The 14,555-nt window shown below is 50.6% G+C and overlaps 1 protein-coding gene across 2 annotated transcripts in view; it reads right to left on the bottom strand.

Annotated features, from left to right (window-relative positions):
• Positions 1-14,555, bottom strand: part of LOC140741095 (soluble guanylate cyclase 88E-like) — a 51,421-nt gene that overhangs the window by 21,434 nt on the left and 15,432 nt on the right. For both annotated transcript variants that reach the window (XM_073070832.1, XM_073070831.1), the window contains exons 7-13: positions 12,196-12,319; positions 11,199-11,318; positions 10,399-10,483; positions 9,233-9,319; positions 2,836-2,953; positions 2,270-2,399; positions 1,725-1,871 (exon numbers count right to left, since the gene is read on the bottom strand). In XM_073070832.1, the coding sequence (XP_072926933.1) occupies positions 1,725-1,871; positions 2,270-2,399; positions 2,836-2,953; positions 9,233-9,319; positions 10,399-10,483; positions 11,199-11,318; positions 12,196-12,319 (811 nt within the window). The remainder of the gene's footprint in view (positions 1-1,724; positions 1,872-2,269; positions 2,400-2,835; positions 2,954-9,232; positions 9,320-10,398; positions 10,484-11,198; positions 11,319-12,195; positions 12,320-14,555) is intronic.

The following is a 14,555-nucleotide window of genomic DNA, read 5'->3' as shown; positions in this document are numbered from 1 at the left end:
GAAGCTTATTGAGTTGTGATCATCGTCCCCGAATGTTCCTATTCACACTTCCAATACTCGCCCAGGGATATTACCCAAGGTTAGATCAGTACAGCCCCACCTCCGGTGGCAACATGAGGTCAGGAAGTGTGGTGAGGGGAGGGTTGAGGTTCCGGGAGTGAGGGGGTCAGAAATTGAAGGAATTAAGGGGCTCAGGGAATGGGGGAGGGGACTGAGGGGTTGGGGAGTGAGCCGGTTGGGGAATGGGGAGGGAAGAGATGGGTGTGGGGAGGTGTGGTGGGTGCTGTGGGGATAGAGAGTGAGGGTGTGGGGTGAGGTGTATCGGGAAAGGTGTGAGAGAGGAGAGTGAATGGTTGAGTGAAGGTTTGGAAAGGGAGGATGTTGGGATGTTGAGTGTAGGGGGAGGGGTGTGAAGGGAGGCAGTGTAGGGGAAGTGTTGTTGGAGAAGGGTGTAGGGGAATGAGTTTGGGGCATTGGGTGTAGGGGAAGGTGTGCGGGTACGAGTGAAGGGAGGGATGCAGAGCAGGGGTTCCCTACCTTTTTTATTCCGTGGACTCATACCATTAAACAAGGAGTCCATGTAGAGGGAGCGTTGTGGAGGAGGGGTGTAGGGGGAAATGTGCTGATGTAAGGGTGCAGGGGGAGGGCTGTAAAATGAGGGGTGAAGAGGGAATGGTGTGACAGTGGGGACCATGGTGTTCTGTAGGCTCTGGGTGAGTGACAGGTAGGCATTCATGGGCCATTCCTGAGGCCGTCATCGACTGCAATCTCATCAGTTCCAACAGTCCATCCTCACTGTGGCCTCTGTACGCCGACCTTCAGCCCTTCACTTTACAAAAACCTTCCAATCTCTGCATAGGGAGCGATGTATACATACAGCAACAGTGCAGTTGATAAAATTCACATGCAGTTATGAACATTTGGCAAGATCAAAAAATGGAAGGCAGGTGAAAAGGTTTGAGCTACAAGATTCAAGGCAAAATGGATTGAAAATTGACTTAGTAGTGGGGGAGAGGGTGGTGGAGAACAGGTTTGGACAAATGATGTACCACAGGGGTTAGTGCTGGGACTCCTGCAATTTGCTATACACAATATGTCTATAGGAGGTGTGATTAGTACATTTCCAGATGACAGGGCAAAAAGTTGTGGAGTGAATTCCAAGGAATAGCTGGATAATGATCAGCTGGTAACTTGGGCAAAGCAATGATGGATATAATTTATGAAAGCGTACAGGAGTCCTGGCACAACTTACGAAAAGATTGGGTAGGCGGAAGTTCTGGTCACCACACTATAGGAAGGAGGTGGCTGCACTGGAGAGGGTTCAGACGTTGTTCACCAGGATGTGGCCTGGGAAGGAGTGTTTCAGCCATGTAGAGAGACTGCATAGGATGGGTCTGTTTTCCCTGGGCAGTGAAGGCTGAAGGGGAAATCATGAGGGGGATAGATCGCCTAGATAGTTGAAAGCTTCCCTGTGGCAGAGGTGATCCCAGAGCAGAGGGCTTAAGGAGATGAGAAAGAACTTTGAAGGGGATCTGAGGAAGAATTTTTTTCTCCCAGAGGCTGAATGGGATTTGGAACCTATTGCCTGCTGTCTGAGGCAGAGACTCTCACATTTCAGCAGCATCTGGACAAACAGCTGAGTAGTAGGTTCCAGACCAGGCTCGTGCTGATTCATACAGACAGGTCTGAGAGCCAGTGGAGGGCGGTGCAGAAATGAGACCTACTTCGCAGGTGTTGACTGAGGGCACTCCTTTGCGCAGACTCTTGGCCACAGGTTTGGGAATCATTCTGTAGAGGAGATCGTCTGTCTTTTTCATCTCGTAATCCAGCATCTTCATGCTCTCCTCCAGCTTGCTAGACTTTTTCTGCTCCTGAAGTGAAACAATATCTCACAAAGCAGTGGAGACAAACAAACGCACACTCAATGCACACACAAAACCACGTGCACTCCTTCACATAATTACACACCCAGTCACATAAAACCTCACACACAAAGACAAACACACGCATATACGCAAGCCCCCGAAATTCCATGGTGTCTGTATGAGAAACATATGCTCTCCTTTCCTCAAATCACATTGACAGCGTAACAGTCCAGGAGCTGTCTTACTGTAGTTTCGCCAGCAATTAAAGTCAAATTTATCGCTCTATATCTCCCACACACACTCTCTCCCCCCCACACACTCTCTCTCCCACACAAACACTCTCTCTCTCTCTCTCTCACACTCTCTCTCGCACATACACTCTCCCACTCACACACACCCCTTGCCTGTATCAGAGCTCGTTTCAGCTCCTCGGACTGCTGTGTCCCAGCGAGGACCAGGTCCCGGCTGGAGTCATGCATGCTGAGATCGTTGATGTACAGACCAGTCTTAAACATGGCTCCGAGACTTTCCATGCTGTAACAAAAGTAACCAGAGTCTCACAGTCAGCCTTTCATCAAACCACTGGCATTTCTTCCATATTTCCGTCTGACATTAAAAAGGCCATTCATCCCATCAAGGCTATACTAGCCCATGGTGCAATCCCACCTACAAGACCATAACATATAGGAGAAGAATGCTCCACCATTCCATCATGGCTGATTTATTATCCCTCTCAACCCCATTCTCCTGTAACCTTTGATGCCCTGACTAATCAAGAACCTACTAACTTACAGCAGCCGGTCAATCGCATGTCATTAGGATGTGGGAGGACATTGGTGTGCACAGGGGAATTGGGCATGGAGCATGAGCAACTTCACACTAACTGCACCCAGGGTCGGGATCAAACCCAGCTCTCCCAACTGCGCCTTTTTCTTCATTCCACTCTCCAACCAGCCACAAAACACCTTACACAGGAGTCCCCAGGAAGATGATGGATTCCCACTCTGGCATGTATCTCATCTGTCCCTTCAGCCGAAGACAGCGGCTGCCGTCTCCCCCGGTGTCTGCTCTGCTCGAACTGTGCCCATCTGCAACAGGGAGAAACAAGATCAGACATTTGAATTTACTCAGGTCCTTGGTAGAGCTGCAGTCCAGGAGGGCTCCAGAAAGATGACCCGTTCCTGGCAGCTAACACTAACACAAGCATGTACTACAGATCTGAGCTTTTAAAAGTGAAAAACGCAGTGGAAGCTGCTGCTGGACATAATGGGCTTTTAAATTGTTTCAATAAATTAGTGATCCAAGACCCTCAGATGGAACCAATGGATCTGGCAGAACTCATCCAGTGCTGGGAAACACCAGGGAGATCTCCACTTTGTCAAAGGCCTCCCTGGCAACCACAGTCTCTGACAGACTGGAGATCTCCCCGGAGTTCCAGGCTAAAATAATGCTGGGGGGGTGGGGGGTTGCAGGCTTGGGATCTTTCCCCCAGAATTATTTTGCCCAATACGCAATCACTGGAGAACAAGACAAAAGAGCTGAGTGCAAGGCTGATTTACCAGAGGGAGAAGAAGGACTGCTGTGGACTCTGCCTCACACCCAACTCTCCCGACACAGTGCTCCAGCCCGAGGGATTTACCATCTGGTGTATGGACTGAATGCAGCGCCAGTTAAGGGAATGGTCAGCAGCATCTGCTTTATGATAAACTCACCACGGAGTGCGGAAGTGGCAGTCCTGTCCCATTCCTTCTCCCCTCACCTGGAACATCAGGCAATGATGTGCGGACTGTTCTACCTACTGCAGTCTAGTCTCACCGCAGGCCGGAACGTGAGGAGCTAACTGCTGTGATCAACAAGAATGAAGTTGTGCACCAGCCTGAAGAAGTTTCTACCCAACTACTATCAACACATCACCTGCACCACGCTCCACCACCATCAGGAACGCCTCCCGCTCTATCGCTACCCACAGTTTGGTAAATACGTTCACCCAGCTGTGCTTCCTCTGCCTATGTTCAGACAGAGGCTGAGGAGCACAGTGGAGGTGATGACAGAGAGCTGGATGAAAGAGGTGGAGGAGCAGGTTCTGGATTGTTTTGAGTCAGTGGACCTAAACGAATATGCCACAGTCATCACCAACTTCATAAGAGCATGGACAAATACACTCTGAGTCACCCCCAACCAGAAGCCCTGGATGAAAGTTCAGTGCCCAGCAAGAGCATGGTAACTTGCCTCAATGACGACTGTCCAGTAGTGTTTACATCAACCGTATCGAACTGCATTGAGAGGCTGGTTTTGATACGGATCAACTCCTGCCTTAGGGATTACCTGAAGCCACTTGAATTTGCCAGCAGATGCTATTTCTCTGGCTCTTCACTCTGAACAACAGGAACTTGTACATCAGGCTGCTGCTCATCGACTACAGCTCGGTGTTCAACACAAGCATCCCGTTCAAGCTCACATCAAGCTTCAAGACCTGGGCCTCTGTAACTCCCTCTGCAGCTGGATTCTCGACTTCCTCACTGGCAGACCCCAGTCAGTAAAGACTGCATCACTTTCTCACTGACCATCAAACCAGGTGCATCTCAAGCCTTCTGCTCTGCTGTCTGTACACACATTTGTGCGGCTAAGCACAGCTCCAAAGACATTTGAAAATTTGTCAATGACACCACTGTTGTTGGATGAATCACAGGTGGTGATGTCAGTTTACTCGAGTAAGACTGGACACCTGGTTGAGTGGTGTCACAACAACAACCTCTCACTCAACATCAATAAAAGAACGAGCTGATTGCTGACTTCAGAAATGAGAAGGGTCCTATATATTTAATCCTATCTTATGTAGATAGGGATGCCAAATTTTCAAAAATATATCATATTCATTTCTTAACTTATAAGTAATTTTTTCAAGTGGAATGCAGCTATATATTTCATTATTCCAACGATCCATAGTTAAATATGAATCTGATTTCCAAGTAACTGCAATAGCTTTTTTGGCTACTGCCAATGCAATTTTTATAAATTTTTTCTGATATTATTTGGGGAAAATAAAAATTAAAGTTATTTTGAACTCCATGGAGCATGTGGGGATCCTCCGATATCCAGGCAATCTTTCTATCTTTCTTCTTTCTTTCTTTTTTCTTTTTTTTTCAGATAGGGATCTAAGGTGGGGAGGGTTAAAGGGAGGGGGAGGGTCAATATTAATTTTTCACTATTTTAATATTCTATTCATTTTATGTAATTCTCTTAAAAATTTAATAAATAAAATTTAAAAAAAGAAATGAGAAGGGTGAACACAGAGAATGAACGGGGTGTTAGAGATCATAGGTGGGACAGTAGAGAACTGAACATTAAAGAACACAAACAAGAGAAAATCTGCAGATGCTGGAAATCCGAGCAACACACAAAATGCTGGAGGATCTCAGCAGGCCAGGCAGCATCTATCGTGGCAGTAGAGGCCATGGACCGTCATGGCAATGAGAGGCCACTCTCATGAGACTGTCGCGATGAGGCCGCATTCCGGATGGAGGAACAACACCTTGTATTCCATCTGGGTAGCCTCCAACCTGATGGCATAAGCATCGATCTCTCAAACTTCCAGTAATGGCCCCACCTTCACCGTTTCCCCCTCTCACCTCATCTCCTTACCTGCCCATTGCCTCCCTCTGGTGCTCTTCCACCCTTTTCTTTCTTCCATTGTCTTCTGTCCTCTCCTATCAGATTCCCCCTTCTCCAGCCCTGTATCTCTTTCACCAATCAACTTCTCAGCTCTTTACTTCACCCCCCCTCCCAGTTTCAAATCGTGCCTTGATTCTCCCTCCCCTCCCCCCCCCAACCTTTTAACTCTATTCCACATTTTTTTCTTCAGTCCTGCTGAAGGGTCTCAGCCCAAAACATCGGCTATACTCTTTTTCCATAGGTGCAGCCTGGCCTGCTGAGTTCTTCCAGCGTTTTGTGCGTGTTGATTAAAGAACACAGACTGGATGTTAGAAATCATGGACAAGACACGAGAGAGCTCAGATGGGGCATTGGAGGACACAGAGCGGACACAGGCTGGCCACCTTACCCTGTGGAACAGATCAAAGAAGTAACAGTGAGGTTGGGTGGGGTGGGAGGAGAGAGGATCCGTGGCTGGGGGTAGATGTCATCCAGCTCACCGAAGGATGCTTAATGTTTGAGCAACCAGCTGCTGGGGGAACTCAGTGGGTCAGGCCGCATCTGTGGAGATACACAGACTGGATGTTTGAGTTAGATCCAGGTGATGGGTGTGGGTTGATTCTGTGCCATTACGCTCCCCTTCCCACTTCCCCCATTGTGCCCTCCCTCCTTCTCCCCTTTCAGACGATGTTCTTACAGCAGCCGCTGGACATTTCCCTGCTTCCCACAGTACCATCTCTATCCACCAGCAAACTCTGCCTCCCCATCCCCCAGCCTACAGCTCAGCAGCTGCTCCCAGTTACAGCCTGCTAAAAACATTAACATATTTACAAAATCATCATTCATTTCCATTCAAATGCCTGCATAATTTTCAAACTGAAGCCGGGGATGTTAGTCAGAAGGCAGGACAGACTGGCGCCTCATGTCTGGACGGTAGACGAGGGTGACGATGTGAGGAGCAGCCTATTCAGCGAATGCCCACACAGTGCAGGGCAATTCCAGGAGACGCCTCACGCTGTGTGGCCCCGGTTCCCTGGGAGGGTTCCAGAGCAATTGCAGCCGAGCTGGGGTCAGCACAGTGAGGATCCGCCCGCCCTCATATCCTCTCAGTATGACTGGATGAACTCCAGGACATCCAACTCTCTCTGCCACTGTCCTGTCAGCCACGCGCCTCCAGCTCCCAAGGCAGGGAATGGGTCCAAAGTCACGAACATGTAAACAACACAAAGGTCACCAGTTGGTTTATGACCGGTGCTCGGCCCCTGTAGGAAGCTCCAAGCGGTCCTGTGCAGTGTGCTAGCTGGGTGATGGCTCTCACCTCCAGCTTTTCCCAGTTTGCCAGCCAGTGGTCCTCAGGAAGGCTCGGGTAGACTCCTGGATAGAGGGGGTGTGTGATGCTCCACACAAGTAATCTCATCGTTTCTGGGAAGAGAGTACACCCACTGCTGACCCACCAGGAGCATGCAGTTGAAAAGCATGTCTGTGGGATCTGTGACCATGACAAGAACGTTGTGCTGGCAGCTGAGAGCTCCACACAGAAATTAACCCTCCAACCTTCTCCAGAGAAAACACGGGAGCGACTCCACACAGAAAGAAGGAATACACCTTCCAGACACGAGACATCCATTCGGCACCCTCCTCCTGGCATTATCACTCCCCGGGGCACAGAGTGTGGAAAGTCTCGGAAAGGTATCAGAGATCGAGTCTGATCGATGCCTCGCCCTGATCAAGGGAAAGGAAGGTGACCAACAAGCCAGTCCTCTGGGTGAGGTGTGCCAGGTCCCGGATGTTCTCCTGGATGGGCCGACCTGTGTGCACTGGTTGGGGAGGATCATGTGGGCCAGCGCAGAGCCCAGACAGGTGGACTGAACCTGGGCAAAGGGAGAGATCTGGCCCATGAGGGAGGTTCCTCTCATTAACAGGTTTCCCCGCAGAACAGCCCAGAAATCCCTGAGGAATCCAAGGTGAGTTCCTCCGGCCCTGGAGCAGGTGGAGGGCACCAGGCAACTCCACAGACGTCCGTTCAGGAGCCTCCTTCCCCAGAAGCTCCAGAGGAAGGCATGGAGTCAGGAGGGAGAGTTCTCCAGGCGTCCACCAGGGAGACGACCAATTCCCTTTACCTCCCCACAGCTGGAGACCAAAATAATCCATTTGCTTCCCCCCCCCCCCCACTCACACCCCATCCCAAGGATGATACAGTCACTGTTCCCACTGGAGTCTGAGAGGAGACATCTGTATCTCAGCGCACAGGAGCACCATGCAGACACGTGGGGACGGGGAGCAAGCAGCCTGGCTGGAAGGTCAGGATCAGAAGATAGTCACCCCTCTGAACCCCTTGACTCCAGCAGCCAAGCAGCTCTCTCCCAGCACAGAAAGGCAAGCTTACTGGATATCTCCCTTCCCTGAGGGCCAACTGTGAAACCTGTAGAGAGACTTCCAGGAAATTCCCGGAGCTGTGCTGAAACTGTGCCCCTGGCCCCACACCCTGTTCCTCTTCGGACAATCCCAGCAATGGGACAACTTGCCCACCTTACACTACAGGGGTCGTCACCATCCTTCCCCCAGGATCGAATGCAGAGGGACCATCTTTGGGGGGCCCTGGGGTATTGGGGTCCATCGGGGGCAACAGCTCTGGATCTGTCCCTGCCTCAGCCCAAAGGGCAGTCTCACATCCAGTCAGAGCCAGTCCTGAGGTAGGGAGGGGAGCTCTTCCCACTTCTCCCCAACAACAACACCCTTCCCCTCTCCTCTCCCCCACCCACATCTCCTCCCTCCCTACCCCCACCAACTTCCAACCTTTCCTATTCCCTTGGACCACTATCACCACCAACCCTCCCATCTGTCTTCCCATGACACTCCCCTCCCCACAAACACGCACCCTCCATTCCCCCATCAGCAACAGCCCTCCCCTCTCTCCATCCCTACATGCACATCCTCTACCCCTCCCCCACCCACCCCTTCTCACCTCTCCTCTCCTCCACCCTCACCCATCTCTCCCCTTCCTCCCCATTCCCGTCCCGCACGCACTGCTGGGTCTGGGCACTCCCAGACTGTTAGTTTCAGACAGAAGGCCCAGTGTTTCCGGTGCCCCCCTCCTCACCCAGGATGCTGAAGAGCAGTGGAGGAAAATCCACCTTCCCCTCCTCGACTCCTGGAGCACCCTCACTCTGTGCAGTGGGAAGGGTTTGGGGTTGTAGGATTCCACACAGACAGAGCAACTCTGTGTCTGACCCCGGGAGTGTGTGATGGGACGGTGTGGAGGGAGCTTCACTCTGTGTCTGACTCTGAGAGTGTGTGATGGGACAGTGTAGAGGGAGCTTCACTCTGTGTCTGACCCTGGGAGTGTGTGATGGGACAGTGTGGAGGGAGATTCACTCTGTGTCTGACCCCGGGAGTGTGTGATGGGACGGTGTGGAGGGAGATTCACTCTGTGTCTGACCCTGGGAGTGTGTGATGGGACGGTGCGGAGGGAGATTCACTCTGTGTCTGACCCCAGGAGTGTGTGATGGGACTGTGTTGAGGGAGATTCACTCTGTGTCTGACCCCGGGAGTGTGTGATTGGACAGTGTAGAGGGAGCTTCAGTCTGTGTCTGACTCCAGGAGTGTGTGATGGGATAGTGTGGAGGGAGTTTCACTCTGTGTTTAACTTTGCCATTCATGTCATAAATGCAGTGTCTGACTGTAGTTATGCGAGGATGATTTGTGAGTCGTTTCACCTTTATAGTCATCACCAACTATTGACTGAAAGGCCAGGAGCAGCACACTGACGTCCCCTGCACGATTTGCATTCTCATAGTCAGCATCTGCAGGGAGAAGGAGACAAAGTGGAATTGAGAATGACTGAGTGAGAGGGTAAGGATGAGACAGGAAGACAGAGTCAGAGCGTGAAATAGAGAGCATGAGGAAAATTGAGAGCAGTGGAGTGACATGTGGGAGAGAAGAGAGCAAGGAAGAAAATGTGGGTGAGTGAGTGTGTCGGGAAAGGAAGGGATAAGAGGGTGTTTCTCCGGATGAGAGGCAGGACTCCCAGCATTAAAGAGGATCTGAGGGTGGATTTTTCACACACAGAGTAGTTCCCTTCTTCCTTCAAGGGATGTGGGCTTTGCACTCGAAGGTGGTGGGCAGCTGCTGCCTTCCGTTCAGAGAGAAAGATGGTGAAGAAATGGTGAGGTATTTCCAAAACAGATTGCAGGGCCTGGCAGATGGTGATGTTTCTGATCTTGTCCTTCTAACTGGAAGAGGTCCTGGGCTTGGCAGCCTTGTATATATGACTATGTCAGGCTGTTGTGAGATATTTAATTACCAGTCTAATTAGTCCAGCACAACGTGATTGGCCAAAGGGGCTGTTTCTATGCTATACAGCTCTATGACTCTAGAGGGAGGGAATGCCTGAGAGAGGGAGTAGGACAAGAGATGGAATGTGAGAAAGAGGCGTCAAAATAAACTTCCAAATACAGTGTGAGATAAAACAAAAAGAGAGAAAGACATAAAATGGGCTGTCGAGAGCCCGCTGTCCCTCAAACTACAACTTTCTGCTCTTTAGTGTTTGTTTATCTCCATTTACAATCTTGTTTCTTACCCATCTTTCCCCACCTCCTCCCTGAATGTCCTCTCCCTCTCCCCTCCTCCCTCTTCACTCAGTTCTCTCCTCCTCATTCCTCACTCATGTCCCTCCCCTTCAATATCCTCTCGCTCTCCCCCCTCAGTGCAGATGATGGGCCAAACAGCCTAATTCTGCTCCAATGTCCTATGGTCCTACCTTCTCGCTGCTCACTCAGTGTCCTCTCCCTTCCCCCCCCTACAACTCAGTGAATTTTTCCTGCTTCATTCTGAATTCCATCACCCCTCCCTCTGAGAACAGTGTTCCCTCTCTCTCACTCACTCTGCACTCTGTTGTGGAGATTCCGCTCTCGTTTTACGGGCTCTTTGGAGATGATCTCAAACAGGTTGTTGGGATGGGATATGATCTGTAAGAGGAAGAGAGAGGGGCAGTGATTGACACTTCATTGTCCTCACAAGAGTTGCTCTCCACCATCTCCCAGTTGGGGTAGTGCCTCAGCACATCTCATCCCGTGAGGGCGTTTCCAGCTAAACTCAAACCTGACAACTGTGATCATCAGAGGTAGCAGTCACAAGTGCCTGATCCAGGAGAGTTTTGAGGGGGCAGATGCTCCTCGTGGGGTGAATGAGGAGGAATCGGTGCATATGGTGAATCAGGATTTTCTGAAAGCCTTTAACAAGATCTTTGGGCAGAATCTCAAGGAGCCGGGCTCTTAACATCTGCCTGACAACAGTGACCAAAATCCTCGCTGACAAGCCATGAGGAACTACAGGGCTTTAGTTGAAACTGGTGTTAGAATGTCGGGAGGGTTGAGTGGAGGGGGTTAGGGGAGTGTGGGGAGAGGTGAGCAAGGGAGGGGTAAAAGGCAGGAGAGGGGTGAAAGGGGGGAAAGGGGTGAAGGGGGGAGGGATGGAAGGGGGGATGGGTTTCCAGCAATGAATAGCCAGTTTGACCCTATCTCAGGGTGACACTGCCTGAGACACTGAGACCCTATCTCAGCCAGACACTGCCTCCCACCCCGGCCCCCGACTTCCCCTCCCCCACCGACTCCCCTCTCAACACATCCTCCCAACCATTCCCCCTCCCCATCTGCACCCTTCACTGAAGCAGCCCCTCCTTACCATGTTCCATGTAAACTCCACAAGGGGCCGGGCCAGCAGGAAGGTGTCGGTGATCAGTTTGCCATCCAGGTCGGGGAAGACGGTGGCCAGTCCTGATCCCACATTGTGGACCACCATGTCCTGGGGAGGGGGGGAAGGGGGGCAGTGAAAATCCATCAGTAATGGGAAGGCGGGGTGTGGGTGGGCCAGTGTAGAAACTACCCCCAAACCCCCAGCCTGGGACATGCTGGATTGAGGGGAGGCTGGTTGGGAGAGAGGGGAGGAGAGGGATAGGGGGCAAAGAGGAGAAAGGGGGAGAGGTAGGGAAAGTGAAAGGGAGAGGGAGGGTAGAGAGGGAAAAGAGGAAGGTGAGGTGGAGAGTGGCAGAGGGGGCAGGAGAAGGGAGGGAAGAGACAGGGGAGGGAGAGAGTAGAGGGATGTGGGGCAAGGTGGGGGAGAGAGATGGGGAAAGGTGAGAGGTGGGGTGGGGGAAGGAGCGGGAGAGTGGGGTAAGTGGAAGGTGGGTGGGTTGCTGAGAGGGAGAGTGGCTAGGGAAAGAAGGAGCAGGGGAGAGAGGGACAGAGAGGCAAGAGATGAGAAAGACTGAGGGGGATAGAGGTGTAGGCAATGAGAAGGAGGAGCAGAGAGAGGGAAAGAAACAAGGTAGTGAGAGAAGAAGTAGAGGATGAGAGGGATGGGTAGTGAGAGAGGGAGTGAGGAAAGGAGAGAGGAAGATGGGAAGAAAAGGGAGGGAGAGAGAAAGAAGTGAGAGGATTGGGAAAGAGGAAGGCAGAGAGAGGAAAGTGGAGGAGGGAAATAGAGATGGGGTAAGAAAGAGGTCGAGTGAGAATGAGGGGGTATAGGGGGAGTAGAGAAAGGGAGCGAGGGAAGGGAAGAGAGAGTGAAGCAGAAGGAGGGGACAGGGAGAGAGAGAGGGAAAGAGGCCTTTCAGCCAGCTGTCCAGTGTGGGAGAACACATCACGACAGGCTGTGCTACAGAATGGAGAAATCAACTTGCCTGTCTGAAGACGATGTTAAATGGGAAAACTTCGAAGAAGAAGTCACTGGTGAATGGCAGCATCTCCTGCTCGTCAGTGTCCTCCTTCTGAATGTAGCGGTAGGCAGAGTTGTCAAAGTTCAGCCTGATGTGTGGAATGAACATCAGTGAAAGGACTTTACAAACCCAAGCACAGCAAAATGGAAACTTCTGGACTGCAAGCGTGAAACCACCAAATGATTAAGGTTAGAGTTGGACTGCAGAGACGTTGGAACATGAGCTAGAGTCTAGGACAGATGGAATGAAGGGGGAGAGAGGGAGAGGATGGAGTGGGGGGAACAGAGAGGGGGGAATGCAGAGGGGAAGATGGGGGGGGGAACAAAGCACAACACAGGAATAATCCCTTTGGCCCAAAGTATCTGTGCCAAACATAGTGCCAATTAAATTGATCCCTTCTACCCGCTTATGGTCCATATCCTTTCATTCCCTGCATATTCAAATACCTGAATAAGAGTCATTTGAATGCCGCTATCAGATCTGCCTCCACTACCACTGTGTAAGACACTGGCCCTGCACATCCCCTTTGAACTTTGCCCTCTCACCTTAATGCCCTAAGTGTGTCCTAATCAAAGTTTTAAACAATTTTAAAAACTTATAGTCTATGCTCCAACTGATGGATAAGTATGCCATATATCTTTTTCACTACCCAGTCTTCTTGTGTTGCCACTTTCAGGGAGCTATGGACTTGGACCCCAAGATTCCTCTGTACATCAGTACTGTTAAGTGTCCTGCCATTAACTCTATACTTGCCCCTTACATTTGACGTTGTAAAGGGCAACGCCTCATACTTGCCCATATTTACAACATTCCTGGTCAGGTACTGGGGGATGGTGCGGCCCAGCTAACAGAGGCCTTAATGCACATCTGTAACATCTCTTTGCAACAGTCCACAGTCCCTGTAGGGTTCAAGGTAGCTGCCATCATTCTGGTGCCCAAGAGAGCAATGGTAACTGGCCCAAACGATTACCACCCACTGGCACTGACCTCAACAATCATGAAGTACTTTGAAGGACTGGTATTGGATTGTACAAAATCCCACCTTCTAGCTACATTGGACCTCTCCAGTTCACCTATCTCTCAAACTGGTCCATTAATGATGCCATAGCCTCAGCCCTCCATTCCATCCTGTCCCACCTGAAAAACTATGCCTCATACACCAGGATGTTGTTCATCAACTTCAGCTTGGTCATCCCTCAGAGACTGGTAGGTAAACTGTCCTCATTGGGACTCAACACCCCTCTCTGTAACTGGATCTTGGACTTCCTGACAGAAAGACCCCAGTCAGTCTGAGTTGGCAGCAACATCTCAAGCTCCATCACATTGAACACTGATGCCCCCCTCGCCCCCCCCAGGGTTGTGTTCACCCTGCTGACTCACGACTGCTCTGCCAGATCCAGCTCAAACCACATCATCAAGTTCACTGATGGTACGACAGTGGTCGACCTCATCAGCAACGATGATGAGTCAGCAGACAGAGAGGAGGTAGAGGTAGAGAGTCAAATGGTGTGAGAACAACAACGTGAGTCTCAACGTGGAGAAGACAAAAGAGATGATCGTGGACTTCAGGAAGGCACAGGCTGACCACTCTCCATTGAATGTCAATGGCTCTGGCGTGGAGAGAGTGAAGAGCACAAAGTTCCTTGGTGTACACATAACGGATGATCTAACCTGGACTCACAACATTTCCTCACTCATCAAGAAGGCACAGCAGCATCTACACTTTCAGAAAAGACTGAGCTGTGCAAGACTCCCAGTCCCCATTCTAACAACTTTCTACAGGTCTACCATTGAGAGCGTCCTGACTGGCTGCATCACTGTGTGGTACGGAAGCTGCAAGTCATTGGACCGCGACACCCTACAGAGGACAGTAAAAACCTCTGAGAGGATCATCAGGGTCTCCTTCCCCCACTATTGGTGATATTTACTGGAAGCGCTGTAGACGAAGGGCCAATAACATTGTTGAGGATCTCTGCCACCCATCCCTCAATCTCTTTGACTCACTACCATCAGAAAGGACGTAAAAGAGCATCAGGACTAGGATTGTCAGACTGGGTAACAGGTTCCTCCCTCAGGCTGCGAGATTAATGAATACCCTGCCACCATTGAGGTCTCGTCACTAGGACAGCGAGCTGTTTACCTGTGATGTGCACTACATGCATTTTGATTTATATTTTACTAATGTTATTTGTGGTAATATTTTGCTTTATGTGTTGTGTGTGATATACGTTGTGTGGGTACACCATTCATAGTCCAGAGGAATGTTGTTTCGTTTGGTTGTAAATACGTACAATCAGATGACAATAAACTTGAACTTGAGGTGT

This window comes from Hemitrygon akajei, chromosome 18 (assembly GCF_048418815.1).
Source record: "Hemitrygon akajei chromosome 18, sHemAka1.3, whole genome shotgun sequence".
NCBI classification, from domain to species: Eukaryota; Metazoa; Chordata; class Chondrichthyes; order Myliobatiformes; family Dasyatidae; genus Hemitrygon; species Hemitrygon akajei.
The sequence above is the reverse complement of the archived record's forward strand: the minus strand, read 5'-3'. Positions and strand labels throughout refer to the sequence as shown.